The sequence below is a fragment of the Rhamphochromis longiceps genome, linkage group LG17, assembly GCF_057381845.1.
Source record: "Rhamphochromis longiceps isolate RC_006_pf linkage group LG17, R_longiceps_female_GT1.1, whole genome shotgun sequence".
Lineage (NCBI taxonomy): Eukaryota > Metazoa > Chordata > Actinopteri > Cichliformes > Cichlidae > Rhamphochromis > Rhamphochromis longiceps.
In genome coordinates this window covers 28,183,976-28,207,615 of record NC_140573.1, presented here as the reverse complement: position 1 = coordinate 28,207,615, position 23,640 = coordinate 28,183,976, and the positions used below count along the sequence as shown (strand labels likewise).

Sequence of the window (23,640 nt, the reverse complement as noted above, 5' to 3'; positions counted from 1 at the left end):
GTGTGTGTGTAACATCATGTGGTGATTGGACTGAGGTCTAGATTACAGCACCTCCTCCTCTGATTGTCCTGGTGTCGCTGCCAACAGCTGTCAGCTGGAAAGCCTTCAAGGAGAGAGGAAGTGCAATGAGGACGTGTGTGTGCGTGTGTGTGGAGAGTTACAGAGACTTCAAGGTCGTATGTAATCACTGAAGAGATGTTTGAGAAACTTTTCAGTGGCAAATTTATTTTTTCTACATAACCTCTGACCTCAGTGAGAAGAGATGATTTCCCGCTGAGTGTCAGTATGTGGAAAAGAATCTAACAACATTAGATATCATATAGTGAGTTGAACTACATACCATCCTGTCTCATTATCAGCTTCCCTCAGCGCAGCCAGAGGTGTGTAGAGTCAGGAGTGGTATGATGAGCGAGCGCCCGTGGGAGACGAGAAATCTGTAGTCCTTTTTGATCTCTCTGCGGCTCACAGCTCCCGAGCCTGCACAAGTGTGACAGTAGCGACGCACACACCTGAATGAAAAGTTAGGTGCGCACATGTGAAACCTGCCAGGTTGGCTTAATGCAATATTTTAAGCCAGGGAAGTCAAGTCACAGTTATTTAAAGTGGAACTACTCTGCTTTTCCTTATTTTCTGTCACATGCATATACTGTCATTGTAAATCCAACTGAAGCTTCAAATAATAATGTAAAAGTACTCCTTGTCAAGCTTCAGGGTTTGTTTGTTTTTTACTTTTGGCTCTGTGTGATGTCAGAAAGAGTGGACATCCCTAATGCTATCTCAAGCCTAAAGCCTGCTGTTCAAACCTTGTGTTTGCAGATACAGTGTCAGAAGAAAGCTGGATTTAAGGGGGAGGAGCCATAGGAGCTTTTTTGACACTGAGAATCAAATCCAGAGATGGAAATGACCATAGTAGGTCCGCTTTAAAATCTGCTGGCGTTTTCCTTTAGAAAGTTTATATCCTCACATGAACACATTAGATATTATATTTTATATAGCTTCATTTTACAACTACAGTTTCCTATGGGTGATTTATACTGCAAGGTAAAGATCCTCTGGCACTGGAGTGAAAACCTCAGCAATCAGATTGTTCTTTATGAGCTGCATTTGTGGATGGTGGGGAGAAAGAACCTCCTCCAACAGGAAAAGACCTGATAGCCCCTCCCTGACATTGATTAAACAATCAATGTCAGGGAGGGGCTATAATATACGGCAGCTGGTTGGGAGGTGAGAGAAAAGGACAAAACAAACTATGGGAAGAAATAGGATGTGACAAAGTGGGTGAGAAGACCATTTGTCTACATTCTTAGTTAACATTCTTGTTTTGATTTAACCATATTTCACATGTAATCTGCAATAGGCAAACATCTACTATCCCGGGTTTGTTTATGTTCTGCACTTTTACAGATTATATAATATAACATCTTGGTTTAAATCAATTCATACAAGTTTGTTAAGTTAACATGTTATTTATTTCAACTGTTAATTTGTATTGTTTTGAACTTACCTTTACCTACCTGTCTTCCAGAAGCAAAAGGAGGAAATGTAGTTCTACTTCCTGCTTTATACCTTCTGGGTTCATCTGAGGTCACAGGAAGGGACCAAGGGCAGGAGGGGAAGAATTCTTATAATTTAATAAAGTTGATTTTAAAGGGTTTATAAAGAAATAGATTTAATGTTGTGATATGTATTGATTACACCAGAGTTTATGTTGCCAGTCAAGAGGAGTAGTAGAGGATGAATATAATCATGTTCATCTCACCTACCTACTGAATGGAATAGTCCAGGGGAGAAAGTGTTTGATTAAGGGGACTATTTAAGCAGACGAACTCAGGTGTTTCAGAAGAAGGGTTCAGGTCAGTGTAGCTGTGTGCAGTTTGACCTTAATTTCCGTTGATTTAAGTTCAGTTATGTTTATTTGAATTGAGTTAATTATAGAGTTGAGTTTCTTATTTGTTTCTTTGTAAATATTCTTGGGCCACAGAATGGTGAATAAATCACTTGCTACACTGGACAGCATCAGTCTCCTGCACTTCTTTAACCGCTTAAGTCGAGTCCTACCACATAGGGGCATATATTACAACAGCGGTCCCCAACCGTTTTTGCGCCACGGACCGGTTTATGCCCAACAATATTTTCGCGGACCGGCCTTTAAGGTGTCGCGGATAAATACAACAAAATAAAACTAGTACCGGTACCGAAAAAAAGAAGATTTATTCATAACACACGTGAAAAGACCCAGGAAAACAGAGTTAACGATAAAAACGATGACAAAATAATGCTGAAAACCGATAAAAACCCTGAAAACCATACATTTCACACCTGAGCCTCAACCTTCGCGGCCCGGTACCAAACGACTCACAGACCGGTACCGGTCCGAGGCCCGGGGGTTGGGGACCGCTGTATTACAACACTAGTGAAAAGAGGAGGGTAGAGAAGAAATGCAGAATCACCTGATCCAGCTATAACTATATGCTATATCAAAAATGAAAGTTTAAAGCCTAACCTTAAAAGTAGAGAGGGTGTCTCCTCCCGAATCCAAACTGGGAGCTGGTTCCAGAGGAGAGGAGCCTGAAAGCTGAAGGTTCTCCCTACTATTATACTTTGACAAACTCCTGAGAACCACAAGTAAGACCGCAGCCTGGGGGCAACTGAATGAGCCCCTGCAGCAGCTGGTGGAGTAACTTATCCATTTTGTCCAGTTGTTTGGTTGGATTTTTTTTTGTTGTTGTTGTTGTTTTTTTTTAATGTAACAGTAAGGACCGCCAGCACAAATTAGCAGGAATATAGTGCTGGAAAGCAGGAAAGTAAAGGAGGTGAGGATAAACACATGTCTGAGGGTGGCTTTGTGGGGGCACCACTTCCTGCTTTCATGCTGTCTGATCTGCCATTTTTAGGTAAGATTATAAGTAATTTAATATAAGATCAGTCTTTCCAGATATTCTCATGTCGTAACATTGTATCTAATATAAAACTACAGGTATTTTTCATGATTATGTTTCATAATGCTACAGTTATAAAGTCAGTGCTTTGATCATTTAATTAAACCTGTGATCATATATATACGTTATCATCAGAAATATTTCACAGGGATTTTTAAAAAAATCATTTCTTCAGGTGAAATAAAGTGTTTAAAAAAGTTTCTCTTCTTTGAGTCATAAATACTTTATATCTGAAATTTGAGACCAAAAAATGATTTGTTTATGTTAAGAGAAAGAAAATCTACAAGAGAGAAGAAGACGAAAAGAGAGGAAGAAGGTTGACTAAGGACAATTCTCCATTTAAGTATATTATTTATCGTGCACGGCTGCTTAAGATGTTCTAGAGCACCATTTGAATATTACAAAAGGTTATTTATAGAGAGATCATCGGGTATCATCTGGTCTCTAGATACTACTCTGAAGAAGTGAGTCTCTAACCCTGATAAGATGACTCATTTTTTTCTTTTAGCAGTGTTGTTGCCATGTTATCTGCCCATTATTTGATGTGCCAGGCTTCACAGGGTTAATTCCACTTTGCTTCAGTGGATTTCTGCATTGCTAGCACATTAAAACATGAAATTACCATTGCAATATGTAAGAAAAAGCAAAATTAATCCGTCTGTGAATTCAATCTCTTTCATTCTGTCTTGACCAAACAGGCGTACAGTCTCCAGAGTGACCAGAGAGGAATGAGAGTAATCGAGCTCATCTCCTCTCCGTGGTGGAGAGTTGCTCTCAGGAGTCCAATGTGAAATTTAGCTCATTACTCCTCATCCCCTGCAGCGAGTGCTGCCATTCTGAATGAGGCCTTCAGTTAAGAACCTTGTTTGGAACATTTCTGAACTGCTCGATTTGTTTTATTATTATTTATTTAATTTTTTCGTAAGTCGACCTCAAACATCAGGAGACTTTAAAACCTGGATCCCTCAGCTGCTTTCTGCCAATATAAATGTCACAGTCAGCTTTTAGTCTGCGCCGTTTCAGAACATCACTCATTTGAAGACTCAAACTGAGCTGACACGAGTCCTCGGTGGAGGATTTCATAATATTTTTCATTATTCATGACAGCGATTGTGTGCAGGCAGCTACTTTCTCCTCTGCGGCTGAGATGAGGGGGCTTTATCAAACAGGAGATGAAGAGGCTGACCCTGTTGTTGCTGCATGTTTTTACTGTTTTAGCTGCATGCCATCTGTAGGATTGTTGTAGCTGCGTGGCATGAAGATGAACGATTGCTCGCAGCCTTCTTTTTTAGACAGTTTTGGGGATAAAATCAGAATCAGAATCAGAATACTTTATTGATCCCTGGGGGAAATTTTTTTTTTTTTTGTTACAGTGCTCCATTTTAAACCAACATTAAGACAAGACAGACAATACGCTAACTAAGAATAGTACAATATATACATATATATACATACATACATACATAAGTCACTTATAAATAAATAGTTGGAAAAGAAACATGTGTAGTTGTAGCAGCAAACAGTGTGTTAAGTGGATGCGTTGTACAGGGAGATGGCCACAGGCAGGAATGATTTCCTGTGTCGTTCAGTGGTGCTTTTCGGTAATCTCAGTCTCTCACTGAACGAGCTCCTGTGACTGACCAGCATGTCATGGAGTGGGTGGGAGGTGTTATCCAACATTGTCTTTATCTTGGACAGCATCCGCCTCTCCGACACCACCTTGAGGGAGTCCAGCTCCATCCCCACAACATTGCTGGCCTTACGGATCAGTTTATTAAGTCTGTTGGCATCTGCGACCCTCAGCCTGCTCCCCCAGCATGCAACAGCATAGAGGATCGCACTGGCCACAACAGACTCATAGAAAATCCTCAGCATTTTCTGGCAGATGTTGAAGGACCTCAGTCGCCTCAAAAAATAGAGACGACTCTGGCCCTTCCTGTAAAGTGCTGTGGTGTTTTTAGCCCAGTCCAGTTTATTGTCAATGTGTACTCCAAGGTATTTATAGGAAAAAAAAACAATGTTTGTCTGAGCGTTTCCAGCTTTGGAGATAACAGCAGAAGACAGAAGTTACACATTATCTGAAGCTCAGATTCAGAACATGTTTGAAAGCAGGAAAAAACAGTATTTACTATTAAAGATGGCATCTAACAGGAAAGCAGTGCGATCAGTTAGTGAGGTAAAGAGGGACATACATTCTAATTCTTTAGTACCCTCGTGCAAAGACTGAACCGTGTGTATTTGGCTTTAGTTCAGATATATGTTGACTTTTGTGGCATCAAACCTCTGTCTACCAGAGGCTGGAGCCTGGAACAACACTGCATATCTCCAGGCTTTCAGATGAGAGTCAGGAAGACAAACCCGGTGTCTCTTTGATCTCCTGTATTTGGCTCTGTGGGAGATTTAAGGCTTGCCGTTGAGATGCCGTGCGCTTCATCTTATTCTATTAATATTACAGCAGAAAGCCTACAGGAGCAGGTTGTTTACACAGGAGACTGTTCACTGTACCAAATCCTCTGATATAAATAAGAAGAAGTAATCACTAATGTAGTGGTGAGGACATGGTGAAACGTTTGAGTTTCAGCAACTATTTCCTAAAATGCTGTTTGTAGAAAGCTCTTTTTGAGTTGAGAGGTGATTTTGGACATTTTGTTTGGGTCTCTTCAGCGATCATGTTCTTGGTTTGATTTTTGTATTCAAGTTGTTTTTCACTTGAAAAAACAAAAGTGCTGTCACAGTCCTGTGTTCTTGTGTTTTCTTTGCTGAAGAACAATGAGTACAGATCCTATTAAAATTAAATAAATCCTATTTTATTTTGATTCCTCTGCTGGAGAGAGATCCTAAACTGCAACTTGTTTAGGATTACTGTGACCAGTACTGAAGCAAAGTGAAGTAAAATGAACTTTAAACATACTTTGATTAATTAATATAGCTCATAGTCTTGATTTAGAGAGCTTATATGAATGCATGCCAACACTTTGACAAGAAGCAGATTTTATTTTATTTGAAATCTATTTATTAAGACAAAAAAGCCAAACCAAGCAAGTACAACAGAAAAAAAAATCACTGATAAAGTAACCATTACTTTGGTTTTACTTTCAAAAAACAAAAAACAAGAAACCCTAATTCACATGCACATAATCCTCATGCATAAATAAAAGCTAATAAAGTAATTTTATGAGTAATTTGAAAAACAAACAAACAAACAAGTCAATAAATAAAGGATTGAGCAAAATGGGAGGATAGGGAAGGAGATCACTGTAAATTTGTATGTACAATTCAGCGTATTTTCCGCTAAATGAAATAATAAAGGAAGCACTTAACTACTTGTCTTTAGTATTTGGAGAATTAGTATTGACTATCCAACCATGCCTCCCCATGCAGATATCTTGTTGTATCATGGTGATTGCTTTTCCTCTGCCTTCCTTTCTCTGTGAATTACTGCCCCGCCTCAAATATCGCCTGTGTTTGTGCCTAATGTTCTGCTTTATCATTTGTCTCTTTGCACAACCTTTTCCCCAACTTCACTTTAAGACGAATGAATGATGAGCTAATGTCTTTTTAGACGGAGCTTTTGCCATGGACTAGGGACTAGGATGTGAGGGGAGGAATCAAGGTTGCGCAAGAGGCAGAAGAGAGGAATCAAAGCAATAAAATGGTAATAAAGTGAGACATCCTTGCCTCTGAGCCTTCAGTTAAATGGTCAGATATACTGGCAGGAAATGTGTAGAAGTACTCTCTGCAGGGTGGCAGATTTCTGTCAGCATATAACTGTGGAGGGGTACTGCATTACTCAAATGTCTGGAAACCTGCAAGAGACAGATTACGGATGAATGGCAAAACTGTTGCATCAAGATATTTTGACTTGCAGCCCCTAGCAGGGCTTAATCATCCAACATTATGTATCCTACAGCTTCCTCTCTTTTAAACTTCAGCTGTCAGCTGTTCAACTGCCTTTTGCGTAACATTTTGGTGATGATCAGAATTTAAAGCCAACATGTCTCTGTTTAAAATGAGTCCAAGATGTAAACCTGCAAAAGATCCCATTCAGCCCAGCAAAGGTAAAAACACCTCGGTAAAGGACACACCTGTGTATCCTCGATTAAGGCCAGCCTCCACTGTCCTCCAGAGGTATTGAGACAACCTTCAATGTGACACATTGAGATTGATGTTTGGGTTAAAGGGAGAAGGACATAGAAAAGCTGCAGGTGTTTCTCCTGTTTCTGTTTTGGAATTTGCTGGTTTTGTTACCCTCCTTTTGACTTTTGTGTATTATTTTGCTTTTTTGGCTAACAAATTAAAGCTTTTTTTGTTCCCTCATTTTGTTTGTTCTTGCATCCTCTCTCCTGGATCATGACAAACACTGCTGGAAAAAGAAAAAAAGGAAACACCAAGCAGCAGCTTTGAGCATGTCAAAATAAAGAAATACTTAAAATATCTCCTTTTCACCCTCAGTAGAAAAAACATGAAATGTTTTCTTGTGAATTTCACTCTTTACACATTCAAATCTTTGTCTTTCTGTCTTTGTTTGGATGACGTGCTGAACTCTGTGTTGACACGATCACAAGCCGAGTGGGGAATATATTAATGAATGCGATCGGACGCCAAATGAGTGGAAGCTCATTAGGAAAAAATACCTAATGAATGCTTTATAACCACCCTGCAGAAAAAGACAGAACTCTGAGGTTCCTGTGTTTGTGCTGCGTCTAATACAGATAATATAAAGAAATGAATTGCCAACAAACACAACGCTGCTTTAATTCCCTGACACTGAGGAAATTGATCTCCAAACTCAGGAAGGCAGCGGGGGAAGTCAATACCCTCATTGCCTCCTGGGAATTGTAGGCATTACAAATGGATTAGAGTGCTTTTACATCAATACTGGTTATCATTACGGTAGCCTGTTGCTGTTGTGAGGAGGAAGGCTGGTTGTGTAGTTCATCTCTGAATAACAAAGACTACACATGTCACTACTGTACCATCAACTTCTCATGTTCACTGCTTAGAGATGATGAAGGGAAAGGAGCAGGATTGAGAGGCATGAGTCTCTGACATTTCAAGAGATCATCCATCTTTTTAAGCTACTGCAAGCTCACATTAGTGTCCTAACTTGGTGCATACACTCACACAGGTTTAGGCATCTGTGTTTGTGAGGACAGTGAATGGCATAATGCTTTCACATTAGAAACAATATCCCTTACAAGACCCTGATGCTAGGATGAGAAAAGCATGCGGAAGCCATGTGCTGTCTTTTGTTTTGAAGCGTCATCTTGTTTTTTCTTCCTCTTTTTATTTGTTGGATCACTTCTTAATTCTTCCTGCAGTTCAGCTGAGATAACGACAAAATCTGCAATCTGCACACCGTGACAAAAAGAAAGCAATTAAGGAAGCAGTCTGTTAAAATCACAGGAAAACATGTGGAACTGCTGGATGAGAAACGAAAATCTGAATCCATTTTTCCTGTGCAAAAGTCTTGAGTCACCCATTATTTCTTTGTATTTTGTTTCCAAATATCCCAAAGAGCTATTGGCTGGGAAATTGGCATATATGCCTTTAAAAAACTGAGGAAACTGGATAAGTGGAGAACAAAAGAAGAAGTGACATGCTTAAAAAACTGTCTACAGCAGATGAACATTATCGGAAAGTCGTGTCCTTGAGAAACAGGAAAAAATCCAGACACAGGCATCTGTCCTTTCAGCCAATCATCTACTGATCCCTGAAGCCTCAGCAGAAATGGTCTCAGTGAAAGGGTCGCTGTCAAAAACCCAATATTAAGTAAGGGAAGAGAAATCAAAATGAAATCATTCAGTACCATCTGGAAAGCATCTGAAACAACAGCTTCATTTTTCAGCATGACAATGATCCCAAACACACTGCCAGTGCAGTAAAAGCACACCTGGATAGGAAAACACACAGTGGAACGCATCAGTCATGGACTGGCCTCCCCAGAGCCCGGACCTCAAAACAGTGTGGAGTCATCTTGACAGGATAAGAAAGAAAATTATAAACAAAATGTGTTTAGAATTTTACATTAAGGTTAACTGTGTGGTTTAAAGTAGCTTGTTATGTGCCCTGTAAAGGTGACCCAGTGCATAAGTTTATTAATTAGAAAGTATTTTGCAGTGTTCTTTTAAATGTAAATTTAATGGATCTTACTGTGCAAGCACAGCTGCACATAAGTGACTCTGTGAATGTATTTTTATGTTGTTGTTGTTTGTTTTTCTGTTAATGAAATGCCAAAGTGAGCAACCAGTTAACCTTACAAGCCTGTGTTTGGACTGTGGGAGGAGAAGCCATGCAGTTACTGGGAGAACATGCAAAGTAAACACAGACAGGCCCCAGATGACCAGAATGGTTTTTTTTAATCCAGAGCCTTCTTTTGTAAAACAATCAAATGCTTTGTTGCTAGTCCTTAACTCATTTTAATTTCTGTAGCATTTATTTCCCCCTTTGGACTCCTATAACTAAACATCATAAATCGTAAATATATCTGCTCCTTCATATCATCCCCTGGGCATAGTTTCCTCTTTTTGATTTAGTTTGAAATGTTTCAATAAATATACACTGACAGGACTGTATCATCTCTGTCAGCCTGTCCCAATTCTTCACTGAAGCTTCATGATAAAATAAAATATTTATACCAAAGACCATCCACCCATCTTTTTTAACCTCTTATCTGATATAGGGAGCTTATCCCAGCAGTCATATGGCGATAGGCAGGACACACTCTGGACTAGTTACCACAGAGAGACACACAATCACACACTCTCACATCAGCACCAATTTACAGGCACCAATTAACCTAACGTGCATGTTCCTGGACTTCATTAGTAAATCCCTGCAGGCACAAGGAGAACAAACCCGCTTCAACATGTTTTTGTGTGTTACGTTATACACATTTCCCTAAAGGGAGGGCTTCAGCATAAATTTGAAATAAAGTAATGTGGATTTGGGGTGTGCAGTGGATGTAGTTCATATCAAGAAGGTTCTGGGTGGCTGCCTGTGCCTGCATGGGCTCTCTCCAGCTTCCTCCCCCAGTGCAGAGACATGAATGTTAGGATAATTGGCGATTCTAAATTGGCAGTAGGTGTGGATTTGAGTGACAGCAGTTATCTGTGTCTTCCTATTATCCCTGTGATGGATAGATAGATTTAAACATAGCTTGCCTCTTGCCAAATGTCAGTTGGGATAGACTTCAGCCCCCCCACAATGCTTGTTGGCTAGGCTGTTAGGAAAATTGATAGGTGGACTAAGGGGAATTCAATCAATATATTATTAAAGTCATTTAAATATATGGATACATTGGTAGAAAATATAGGAATGGATGACAAAAGTGCAAAATTGTAGACCACAATTTCAATTAATCCTTTCTTTTAAAGTTCCGTTGTTAAAACTGGCTCACACTTAAAATTTTAGTGACGATCAGGGATAAAGCCATAGATACGTCTGCCTAAGGCTGCTAAATTATAGATAAAAATCAGTGGATTGCCCCTTTATCTTTAGCCCAGCAGTGTGCTAAATGCAGCCCAGCAAAGGTCAGATTCAACCCAAATGACAGCTTTTTTTAAAAAGTTTTCTTTAATGATGAAAAACCCTACGACTCCCAGCCTAACTGCACAGGAATTAAAATTCATCATTCATCATAAAAAAATCTACTCGTGAAGGTTTTGTGCCTTTCCGAAAAGGCCAAACTGTCTCTCCATGAGACACAAATGAGCATAAGCATGCACACACAAACCCTCCCAGATCCTCTGACTTAGCTTTTGGCAGCAGTGTCACAATTACTACAGACCTCACAGCCTCACCGTTGACTTCGCTGCCTCAACCGACTGTGAGAGCGAGTGTGAGAGTGAGTGCGAGCGTGCGATTGTGAAAACAACTCCAAGTGTTGTTAGATGACTCTACTCTGTAACAGCTCGCTGTGTCAACGTCAGCCGTGCAAGCAGACGGCTAACGAAGGCAGCCCGAGTCGCCACATGGTGCCGTGTGACATGTGCTGGCATCTTCGTGCCTCCTTCACCAACTTTGTTTGGTGACTCTGCACTCCAGAGGATGTGTCTCCTTTTAAGAGGGAATAAATATTCATTGTGAATTCTTCTTCAGCTCAACAAACAGGAAGAAGAACAACATAAAAAGTAAACAAATGTAAATGTCATTGGCTTAAAAATTCTCATCTGTCAACCTGATGAGAGCTGATGGCTCTTGGAATGAAGCCTTTTTCAACAGCACATTGCTGTGGGCTATAAATATATATATATAATAATCATTCTTCGGTCACCCAGTCCTATCATTTGCTCACGAAGGCATCACTGTCATGCAGAAATGCACCATGAGGACTCGTATATGCCAAATTCTTGTAGGCAGTCCACTTTAATCCAAAATAAATGTGAGTTATCCTTTTTTAAATGCTGAGAACACCCATAAGACATATTTGAGAAGAATTGCATAGCAAAATGCTTTCACATTAAACACTTTGTTAAAAAAAAATAGCTGCTGGACTTAACTGTGTGTGACACAGAGACTTTAAGCTAAACTACAGGCTAGTGAGGTCATAGACAAAGTTGAAGTTGAATGTCCACCATAAACTGGCAGCCCACACTGGCTGAGGAGAGGATGCGATACCAGAATGCAGCCACATTTCTGTCCTTGATGACTGCATTAAGATTGGATAAAGAATTTGATGGCAGACAATTACCTGTCCTTAAATATAGAAGAAAAACAGAACTTTCTGGAATTCATTCTTACTCTGCCTGAGCAAATCATCCCTGGATCGCTTACAGATGAGACTGCTCACCAGGTCATCTAAAACCTCCCATGTGACACCAATTCTGTCCTGTTGACACCAGCTCCTCATTAGGTTTAAGGTTTTTCACTCTCAGAGCTCTTCATGGTCAGATGCTTCCCTAAATTAGTAAATGCCTACATCCATACCTAACTACGGGGTGTATGAAGTGAGCTGATCGATGCTTCTTAGAGGTACTTCAGTCCAGGTTAACGACAAAAGAAGATCGTGTTTTTGAGATGCGGCCTCCAAGTTGTGGGATTTGTTTCCAGTTGTATTGTTGTATCTTATTTTATCCTGTAAGGCACTTTGTGACTGCCTCTTCCTTTCTGTGCAAAGTAGCTTTGTCGGCTATTTAGGTTACCTTTGAAAAAAAAAATGTCACAGTTAAGTACACCAGCCTGTAGATCCACCTTTAGCATCAATAACTGGAAGTGATTGTTTCTGTGTGACTTTATCAGTCTCTCACATTGTTAAAGAGGAATTTTGTTCCAATATGTTTTTTGGCTGTTTATTTTCTTCCTTAACAAAGGTGGTGGAGTTTAGCGAGTTTTTTCTCAAAGCAGACTTGATTGGAAATCATGGAATGCACAATAAGTGAATGTGTGTGCTCTGTGTTTTACATTAATTGTAGTCAGTGACATTCATAATTTGACCAATTATAAATCAAAGTGTGACATCCTGGTTGAATTTCCCAGCTTAAAGGTCAGTTTATGCAGCTTATTTACTATACCTAAAGGTTAAAATGTGCATAAAGCCCTACATCACCTCCTCAGACCACAGTGTACACTGAATAACATGTATTACTACACAGCAATGTGTAACACTGACATCTAATATCACTTGTCTGTCACTGTGTCCTCCTGCTCCAGGTACGTGTCTGATTCTGGGCTGCATGATCTACCCAGATGGCTGGGACAGCGACGAGGTGAAAAGGATGTGTGGCGAACAGACGGATAAGTACACACTAGGCGCCTGCTCGGTGCGCTGGGCCTACATCCTGGCCATCATGGGCATCCTGGATGCTCTCATCCTCTCCTTTCTGGCCTTCGTCTTAGGAAACCGCCAGGACAGTCTGATGTCTGAGGAGCTGCTAGGAGACAGTAAGAAGACACCTGCACACGCTTCCTCTTTGGGGCAGTTTTTATGGTGTTTTATGGTAATATTTCAAGAAATTACGTTATCTGCACCTCACCAGGTGTGATCAATTAGCAATTAAGCCTAGGCAACACCTGAAGTGTCTGAAAAGACGATAAGGGGTGCAGAGAGGTTTAACAATATAAATTATATATATACCTATGGTATGGTAGAATTTTTAAGACTGATATCGATGTGTATACCGATACCAAAACCAACATTCCAGTATGTCAGCCGATTACATTTTCTTTCAGACAAACAAAAACACAATCAAATTTCTCTAATATTTGCTATGTGTAGTTATTTATTCAAATAAATGATTCAAACAGGGAAGCTGCAGAGTGCCCTCTGGTGGATAAACTATGCAACATCAACACTCATAACGTGGTTAAAGGGTGTATCTCCTGTCTCTTTATTTTTTACATTTTCATATAAATGCAGAGGCCAATAAATTGACAAATCGGTAATATTGGCTGATAATATGAGCCTGCTGGTAATTCGGTTCAGATGAATCAGTCAATCACATCAAAACACTTGTTGTTAGGCACACTTATACAACCTGCTCAAAAATAAGCTGGAAAAGTTTTCCTGTGATTGAACATCTAAGCCCTGCAGAAAGTCATTACCCGTTGTTCGTCAGATTTGTGTCGTCATTGCAAATGCAATTTCTAAGAATAAATAAATATCTTTATTACTTTCCAAACCCATTTTATAGTAATTGAGGCAGTTGGGTATACAGCAAACAAATAACGGCTGCAGTGCAATTATACCTGAAATGAGATCCGGGCTGTTTTCAAAGAAAAACAAAAGAGGTGCTACTGAACTTATTAAAAAATCAATTTGACTGCTGGACTAAGAGAATAAGCAGCAGGTCCCACCAAGATTTTATTCCACTTCTGGCCTGGGGGATGTTTCATAAGTATTCAAAGTCTCAGGTGAAGTCAAAGCATTTTGTTTGTTTTGTCAAGCCTGGAGACATTAAACCTATGACTTCAGTCCTCACTACTTTTGCTGTGTTTTTCTGCTTAACTGGCCTTTCTTCTCACATCAAAGACATCATGTTTCCCCACATCCCAGCAGCAGCTTTAAATAAAGAAAATGCCTTTTATTTGCTTGCATGATTTCACATGCACGAGCTCTTAATTTGCATACATTAGACGGGACGTTATACACCACCTGCTCGGCTGGTTTTGTTTGCTCCTGTTACCAGTGAGATTTTTCTTTCTTTGACTGGGCTCAATGACAACTACGCTCGAACCCAAAGAGGATGATTTAAAACCGCGAGGAGGCTGGAAGGAGGCAGGAATGCAGATGAAGGAGGACAGAGATGAAAAGCAATCGGAGATGGGCAGAAAGAAAAAGACGGGCAACTGAATGGAAGAATGCACCAATAGCAAGGGTTAATTGAAGCCTGGGGATGCTGGACAGAGTCATGAATTACTAATGGCTGTTTACACAGCTTGCTGCCAGCCTGTCTAAATGAATCACAGCCACCCTATCAGCCGGGACACAGTTGCCTGTTAGCTCATATAAGCAAAGTGACTGAGAGGAAGAAGCCATTATCAACCTAGAGACCGGAGAGTGAGGACAAGACAGAGGGAGAGGGATAATGAGGCGAGGAGGACAATGAGAGAGGGAGAGAGGCAAATGTAGATGAAATATGATCCCCAAAGTGAAAATGGGGGATTCATCAAACAGCAGATGAAGTGTAAATGGGATGTTTTTCTTATCCTGTCACTCAGGAGGATAGATTGTGACACCTGTCCAAGTTTGAAACCTGAGGAAATCAGAGGAGGGGGAGGTGGGCTAATTGTATGATGTTTGATTCTGTAGGGGCAGGAATGTTATGCAATACTGCCGCCTGCTGGTTATGACAACTTCTTCATACTTTCCACTCACATCCCTTTCTTCTTCCACCCCCACAGAGAGCGGTAATAATGCCATATAACGTCTGCTGATGCCATTGCAGCAACACACACACAGGTAAGTGTGTCATTGTAGAGCACAAGAACAATCTCTAAACATTCAAATAAAAATAATAATGTCTTTCCTCATTACAAAAACATTTTATCCCATCCTTTTTTCTCCTTCTTAGGCCCACTAAAACCTAAAAGCCTAATTTACTGATTGAGGTGAAATAAAGGGTTTCGTGGCAATTAAAGTGAGACTATGAATTTTAAAGCATTCTGCCTCTCTTACAAATCAATACCTGAATTCCTGAGTAATAAAATTAGTCAATAAACTTGGGGTTTTTTGAGCCTGTACTGGCTAATGTTAGAAAGCTGTCTAGAAACAGCAGATGTGTTGCTGTATTACTCAGTTAATTTACTGACTTCATTTTCTGGCTGTGGTCCCTCTCGCCTCATGAGTCAGTTCGCCTGTTGACTGTGCCTTTAAACTTTAAAGATACCTCAATCTCCTCGATCGGCCGCTTTAAAGTTTAAAGCAGCTGAAAGTTTAAAGCAGTTGATTGAAGTGCAAACAGTGGCCGCAGCTCATGAAAGGTAGCAGTCTTACTTTTTAAGCTACAACCACCACCACCACCGTCGCCACAAGCAATAAGAAATGATAATCTATTAATAATAAAGCAATAATATATTTTTGACAGTCTGTCACGTTATGTTCAAACTCTCGCATTACCCCCCTCTGCAACCCCTACTTACCTTACAGTAATTGTGTGAGAGCGTTTGGTGTTTTTGGTGTTTAACTGCTGATTGTCTAAGGTGTGGATAACGGCATGCCTGATGCTGGCTTCTCATATGTAGTAATTTGAAATATAGTACACTGAAAAAAGAGAGGTGAGTTTTATGTTTTTGTTTTAAATCCATTGCTCAGTATCTAATTTTAATCTCTTAGAACACCCAAACAGATTATCTGAGTAGTTTTCGGTTCTGGTTTATTGGTTTTAGTCAGTGATGGGATTGGTAATTTTGCTTAACGAGCACAAATGAACTCACTTGTACAACTCAGAACTGATTCAGCGTGCTGTATTCCCAGGCCAGTGGTGTCAGAGCACTAAAAGAACAGTGTACAAGACTCTGTCATCGGCTCTTGCTGAAGCCTTGTACATCCATGAGAGCACCATCTCTGAGCTGACTGTTCTTGGTGGAAATGTGATTGGATAGAGGTGCTGAGATGAGGCACTTCAAACTGTACTTCTGCCATTCTTGTGGCAAAACCTTACCCATGACTGTGCCCACACCCACAGCGCCAGATCATGGAAGGTCTTTCTGGATCAGGAGCATGCCCAGACACTTGCCTGACCTGTATTTAGCCCCGATATGTCTCCTGCTGGGGCAGCACAGTGAGACAGTTAGCTTTGTTTCCTCACATAGAGAAAGTCCTTGGTTTGAATCTACTGGTCAATTGGGGCCATACCCATGGGTACTCTAGCTTCCTTACAGAGTTCAAAGATAGGCATTGGTTAGGTTAAGAGTGCCCCAGCTTGCACTCTTAATTGAATAAGATGATGGGGCGTATACCTCTCATATATCCATTCAGAAATGTGCAGTATTGTGAGCAACCCGTCACTTCTTTAGGTTCTACAGCAACTTATTGAACAATGTGCATGCATGGAAACTGAGTATATAAGGCAAAAGTGGAGTTTGTACAACTCTAATGAGCTTGAAAGTCAATATTTGGTGTTACTGCCTTTTTTCTTCAACGCAGCCTGAAGCCATGCTTTCTTGTAATTTCTTTAAGTAGCTCTCGAAGCTTTATGAAGGACACTCAAAGCTCTTGTTGGAATGTTGGCTGCCCTTTCTTCTGTTTTCTGTCCAGATAATCCCACACTGCTTCAGCAATGTAGGTCTGGGTTCTGGGGAGGCCAATAAGTGTTTCATTGTGTGTGTTTTTCTATCCTGGTATGCATATGGAGCTTGGAAAGAAAACAACTGGACTTCTTCAAGTTTAGTGAACACCTTTCACCTCTCATCCAAGAAGCTTCTTCAGTTCTGAGCTTCTTCAGTTCTGAACTGAAGAAGCTTCTTCATTCTTTATAAGTCAATGCTGAGTGTTTCAACCAACAACAAAAAAAGACTTTCCACTGAAAATGGTCAGGTACAATCACTGGACTGAAAACTTTGAAAGACCTTCAGAAAGCTTGGAGAACTATTGCTCAGAACCACTTTTTAAAAAATGACAACAATTTTGAGGCAACTCAAGACTTTGTACAGGACTGTATATTATAGTGTTTATCTATAAAAATCTTAAAAAATCAACTTTTTTTTCGACTCATAAAATAACATTTCTAAAAATGCTGGTGTCTGTCTCCATTTTATGTTGCAGCATATGAGCCAAATATTAACATTAAATCCAGGACACCAGAGTTTGCCAACCTCAGGCATGCTGTTATCCACCCCTTGTCAGGTGCAGACAATCAGCAATTAAACTCAGGTAACGCTCTCAGACTGCAGGCGAGCACAGGCGCTTTTTATCATACCACTATACGGCCACACTAACTGTGAGTTAAGCCACATTTAGTAATCTAAGTCAATAGAGAAACGATGAGAAATGGTGCGTGTTTTAACAATGTCACGTCAGCTTCTATTTAAACCAAAATGTGAAGCATGCATAAAATCTGTAAAATAGAGATGAAAGAAAACAGTTGAAAATAATCAGTCTGTCTGTTCTTTTGTATAAGAATAAGTCTTGTAATAAGTTTATGAAGCTCTCTAAACCTTAGTATGTAACATGGGGCATTTACCTGAGCATCTTTATGTGTGCATACAGTCTAAACTGCATATTATGCATTTATATAAAGATAAAAATAACATACAGATTACAGTTTGTTGCAATTTCTGAGGTATTTTTTGTCCCCCCCCAAAAAAAAAATTTTGATCTAAGTATGAAGGGTCTAAATAAATACTGCAAAATGAGTCCTTAAAATATTCAAAGGCCAAAAAGAATCAAATTTTTACAATTCAAATCTTATGTTAGGAAAAGATTTTGACTTCCATCCATCCATCCATCTTCATCCGCTTTATCTGGGGCCGGGTCACGGGGGCAGCAGCCTAAGCAGAGAAGCCCAGACCTCCCTCTCCCCAGCCACCTCCTCCTTCAGCTTATCCGGGGGAACACCAAGGAGTTCCCAGGCCAGCCAAGAGATATAATCTCTCCAGCGTGTCCTGGGTCTGCCCCGGGGCCTCCTCCCAGTGGGACATGCCCGGAACACCTCACCCAGGAGGCGCCCAGGAGGCATCCTTGTCAGATGCCTGAACCACCTCAGCTGTCTCCTTTCGATGTGGAGGAGCAGCGGCTCTACTCTGAGCCCCTCCCGGATGACCGAACTTCTCACCCTATCTCTAAGGGAGAGGCCAGCCACCCTTCGGAGGAAGCCCATTTCCCCCGCTTGTATCCGCGATCTCGTTCTTTCGGTCACTACCCACAGCTCGTGGCCATAGGTGTGGGTAGGGACGTAGATCGACCGGTAAATTCAGAGCTTCACTTTTACACTCAGCTCCCTCTTCACCACGACGGACCGGTGCAGCGTCTGCATTACTGCAGCCGCAGCACCAATCCGTCTGTCGATCTCCGGCTCCCTTCTCCCATCACTCGCGAACAAGACCCCGAGATACTTGAACTCCTCCACTTGGGGCAGGAACTCATCCCTGACCCGGAGTGGGCACTCCACCCTTTTCCAGCTGAGAACCATGGCCTCAGATTTGGAGGTGCTGATCCTCATTCCCGCTGCTTCACACTCGGCTGCGAACCATTACAGTGTGAGCTGGAGGCCATCACCCGAAGTCAACAGAACATCATCCGTGAAAAGCAGAGATGAGATTCTGAGGCCACCGAAGTGAAAGCCCCCCACCACTTGGCTGCACCTAGAAACCCTGTCCATAAAAATTATGAACAGAATCAGTGACAAAGGGCAGCCCTGGCGGAGCCCATCACCCACCGGGAATGAGTCCGACTTATTGCCGGCAATGCGAACCAAGCTCTTGCAACGGTTGTATAGGGATCAAATGGCCCGTAGCAATGGGCCAGACACCCCATACTCCCGCAACACCTCCCACAGGACACCCCGAGGGACACGGTCGAATGCCTTCTCCAAGTCCACAAAACACATGTAGACTGGTTGGGCAAACTCCCATGCACCCTCAAGTATCCTTGAAAGGATAAAGAGCTGGTCCAGTGTTCCGCGACCAGGACGAAAACCGCATTGTTCCTCCTGTATCCGAGGTTCGACTAGCGGACGAACTCTCCTTTCCAGCACCCTGGCATAGACTTTCCCAGGGAGGCTGAGGAGTGTGATCCCCCTGTAGTTGGAACACACCCTCCGGTCCCCCTTCTTAAAGATGGGGACCACCACCCCGGTCTGCCAGTCCACAGGTACTGCCCCTGATCTCCACGCAACATTGCAGAGGCGAGTCAACCAGAACAGCCCTACAACGTCCAGAGACTTCAGGAACTCGGGGCGGACCTCATCCACACCAGGAGCTCTACCACCAAGGAGTTGTTTAACTGCCTCAGTGACCTCGCCTCCGGAAATTGTCGGGTCATTCCCCTCATCCCCAGACTCTGCTTCCTCCTCGGAAGACGTGTCAGTGGGATTAAGGAGGTTCTCGAAGTATTCCTTCCACCGCTTGACAATTTTCTCAGTCGAAGTCAGCAGCGCTCCGCCAGCACTATACACAGTGCAGGTAGAGCACCGCTTTCCCCTCCTGAGACGCCTGACGGTTTGCCAGAATCTCTTCGAGGCAGTCCGAAAGTCTTTTTCCATGGCCTCTCCGAACTCCTCCCACACCCGAGTTTTTGCTTCAGCCATTGCCCGAGCTGCATTCCACTTGGCCTGTCGATACCTGTTGGCTGCCTCCGGAGTCCCACAGTCTAACCAAGCCCGATAGGACTCCTTCTTCAGCCTGGTGGCTCCCTTCACCTCTGGTGTCCACCATTTGGTTCGGGTTTTACCACCACGGCAGGCACCAACCACCTTGCGGCCGCAGCTCAATGCAGCAGCTTCGGCAATGGAGACGCTGAACATGGTCCAATCGGACTCAATGTCCCCAGTCTCCCTCAGAATGCTGTTGAAGCTCTGCCGGAGGTGTGCGTTGAAGATCTCGCGGACTGGGGCCTCTGCTAGACGTTCCCAGCACACCCTCACTACACGTTTAGGTGCACCAGGTCTGTCCAGCGTCCTCCCCCGCCACCTGATCCAACTCACCACCAGGTGGTGATCAGTTGACAGCTCAGCCCCTCTCTTTACCCGAGTGTCCAGAACATATGGTCGCAGGTCTGGTGATACGATTACAAAATCGATTATCGACCTGCGGCCTAGAGCGTCCTGGTGCCACGTGCACTTATGGGCACTCTTATGTTCGAACAAGGTGTTCGTTATGGCCAAACTGTGATTAGCACAGAAGTCCAATAACAAAACACCGCTCGGGTTCAGATCAGGGAGGCCGTTCCTCCCAATCACGCCCCTCCAGGTCTCGCTGTCGTTACCCATGTGAGCATTGAAGTCTCCCAGCAGGACAACAGAGTCTCCAGGTGGAGCACCTTCCAGCACCCCACCTAGGGACTCTAAGAAGGCTGGGTACTCTGAACTGCCACTCGGCGCATAAGTGCAGATGACAGTCAGGACCCGCTCCCCCACCCTAAGGCGCAGGGAACAAACCCTCTCATCCACCGGGAAAAACTCCAACGTACCGGCAGCAAGCCAAGGGGATATTAGAATACCCACCCCAGCCCGCCGCCTCTCACCAGGGGCAACTCCAGACTGAGACAGAGTCCAGCCCCTCTCCAGGAGACTGGTTCCAGAGCCCAAGCCATGCGTAAAGGTGAGCCCGACTATGATTAGCCGGTACCTCTCAACCTCACTCACTAACTCAGGCTCCTTCCCCACCAGAGAGGTGACATTCCATGTCCCGATTGCCAGTCTTGGCAGCCAGGGATCAGTCCGCCAAGGCCTCCGCTCCTGGCCGTCGCCCAGCACACAATGCACCCAACCCCTATGGCGCCTCCTGCGGGTGGTGGGCCTGCGGGAAGATGGGCCCATGTCCCCTCTTCGGGCTGTGCCCGGCCTGGCCCCATGGACTATGGCCTGGCTCCAGGGCGGGGCCCCGGTAACCCTATCCCAGGCAGGGTAAACTGTTCCCTCGATGTTTTCTTCATAAGGGTCTTCTGAATCGCTCTTTGTCTGGTCCCTCACCCAGAACCAATTTGCCATGGAAGACCCTACCAGGGGTCAAAAGCCCCCAGACAACATAGCCCCTGGGATCCCTGGGACACACAAACCCCTCCACCACGATAAGGTAGCGATTCACGGAGAGGACTTATTCTGTAATTTGTAGCTGACCCATTATAAGCTCACTCACAGGGGGAAGATATGGTCTCATAATCTGATGAATATATGAACTATTGATAAGATTTAATGTATTTTACATACATAATTTTAAAAAAACTATTTTGTACATCAGTTTAAAGCAGATTTTCCTAAAATGAGATGTATAGACTCACATGAACCCTGTTCTCCAACCTCCGTTTCACATAACTGTTGCTCCATTCTCTCCTCTTGTGTTTATCTTCTCTGTCATGATATGAACACCAGAGCTGAGAGGCCACAATAACATTAAGCATTCACTTTACTTGCATTATGTTTTTTACTGCCACCATTTTGGCAGTTTTTGCAACCATACTTCACAAGCGAGAGGTGGATCTAACTGAGAAGCGGAAGGACACAGCACGTTCACTGGGTAGAAATTTGGTAAAGCACACCCTGATGCAAAATGGATATTAAGGGCTTGGACACCACAAACTCACAGTCTACACACATACATGTAAAGCAGAGCCCAGAATAATGTTATAACATGAGAATTGGCTGAATTCACCCAAATCTTCCCACATGGTTCTTAAGTGGAAACCAACCAGTACGAAATAAACAAAAAAAATTAGTAATCACAACCCCTCCTGTCATTTACCCTCCAGCTTTCTTACCCACTGCTTCTGATGAGAAAGAGCCAAGTTTAATTGTTGTGTTTACAAGCAGTTGCCAATTATTTTTCTTGCATTATCACATCATGTGCTTAAATTATTTTTTATAATAAATAGATGATGTGCGCACAAGACCTACTCTTGGATTTAAAGACAAAGATTTTATTCAATTTTATTTATATATCTCGAAACCATAGCAACAGTCACCACAAGGCATTTAATATTGGAAGCTAAAGATCATCATGGTTCCAAATTATGTTAATGTCAGCTGATTCTACATTATTTTTCTCAGTGTCTGCAGGTCTTACCACCTAGATGTAAAGTCACTTCAGGATCCAGCTTTCCTCTCCTAGTCAACCTTGGAGCTTGGATGCAGAACTGATGAGTGGAGAATCAACATCAAAGAAGAAGAAGGACAGGAGGAAGTCTGGAAGAAGCCACACAACCTCATTATGGAGACTAGGAGACCTTTTGTCCTCCCTGGAAGCTCTTTCTGTAAAATAGTCCTCAGTTGCATCTCAAACTGCTAATTTTTGCAGGATAAATACTTTAAAAGACTTTGCCTGTCTTGGTAGGTTCATCATCACACCTGAGCTGTTCTGGAGGCGAGGATTGCAGGAGTGCAGAGGTTCAGCTGAAAAATAAAATTAAACAAAGTGTGAAAGACATGGCACATCAGCTCCAGGACACAGTTTGGACAAATACCACAGAGTGGCATCCGCTCAAATTGAATTAAATCAGAACGCATTAACAAGACTTTGACCGACACAAATAAGGTCTTAACAGACTTGAGGTCAAGGCTGTCAGATCTTCTTTCTTATCACGTCAACAAACTTCCTGCAAAGGACTCCAGCTTCGACACAGTTTGACCTTTTAATTTAAACACGAGCATTGTCTGCAGAGATGTGAGGGACTGGAGAGAATGACAGGCTGGATAAGCGAGCAGGAAGAACACAGCTGTTTTCTTATAATTAAATGTTTGATGTGATAGAATCAAATGGTAGTAATTAGAAGTTTTTACTGGTGAGGACTGTGCAAAAACAGAGTAAAATATAAGAGTACTAAAAGGGCGAAAACATTGGTTATATAAAGTCTATAATCTGTGTATAGCTGTATGTTGATTGTGTCCCTGTGCTTTGTCTTAACTTTAAATTGTACATTTTGAAATGTCATTTTATTGTACCATTAACAGTATGTGCCATAGAGTATCTTGTAATCTGGCAGTATTGTGAGGAACTAAAAAGGGAGTAAGTGCTGGACTCGAACTGTGGATAGGTTTTGTATTGTTGTATCTTTCTTATTTTTGTTTCCTGTCATCCTTCGCTGTCTCACAACAAGAAAAGAACAAAAGGAAGAAATGAGTCTAACTTACAATAAATGTGTTAATGGAAAGAGCAAAAGAACTTAACAGGTTATGTGTTTTTGTTTTGGTGCTGAGGTTAGTTGCCTTCAGGTTGGTAGGCTACCGGTTTGGCCTACTCAGAAGGCCGAACTACTTATACCCGTCTGAAAAACGTAACTTACACATATCTGTTTTTCTACACCCATTGGGTTTAACAAATAACTTACAGTTTTGGTCAGAAGTTTACGTACAGTCATCTTGGGCATGAATGTCCAAAAAAAAAAGAAAGAACTGGATCCCCAAGTTTAACATAGTTTTGGATTTTCTCTAAAACATAAACAGGCACAGACCTGGCTTTTAAGCCTAGTGCACACATTTTCAACTGGGTTGGTCGTAGCTTTGGTCATTCAGGAAGCTTAAACAGCTGGAGGATCATCATTTCAAGTCCAGAAAAATATGCAAACTGTCACCCTCAGATGAACTGGTTAGGATGCTCAGGAAGCAACAAG

General features: G+C 42.2%; 1 protein-coding gene across 1 annotated transcript in view; it reads left to right on the top strand.

Annotated features, from left to right (window-relative positions):
- The window catches only part of lhfpl3 (LHFPL tetraspan subfamily member 3), a 75,982-nt gene extending 52,804 nt beyond the window's left edge, over positions 1-23,178 (top strand). Inside the window, exons 2-4 of the mRNA XM_085386095.1 lie at positions 12,591-12,821; positions 14,781-14,838; positions 22,082-23,178. Coding sequence (XP_085242221.1) covers positions 12,591-12,821; positions 14,781-14,803 — 254 coding nt within the window. The 3' untranslated portion in view covers positions 14,804-14,838; positions 22,082-23,178. The remainder of the gene's footprint in view (positions 1-12,590; positions 12,822-14,780; positions 14,839-22,081) is intronic.
- The last annotated feature ends 462 nt before the right edge of the window (positions 23,179-23,640 follow it).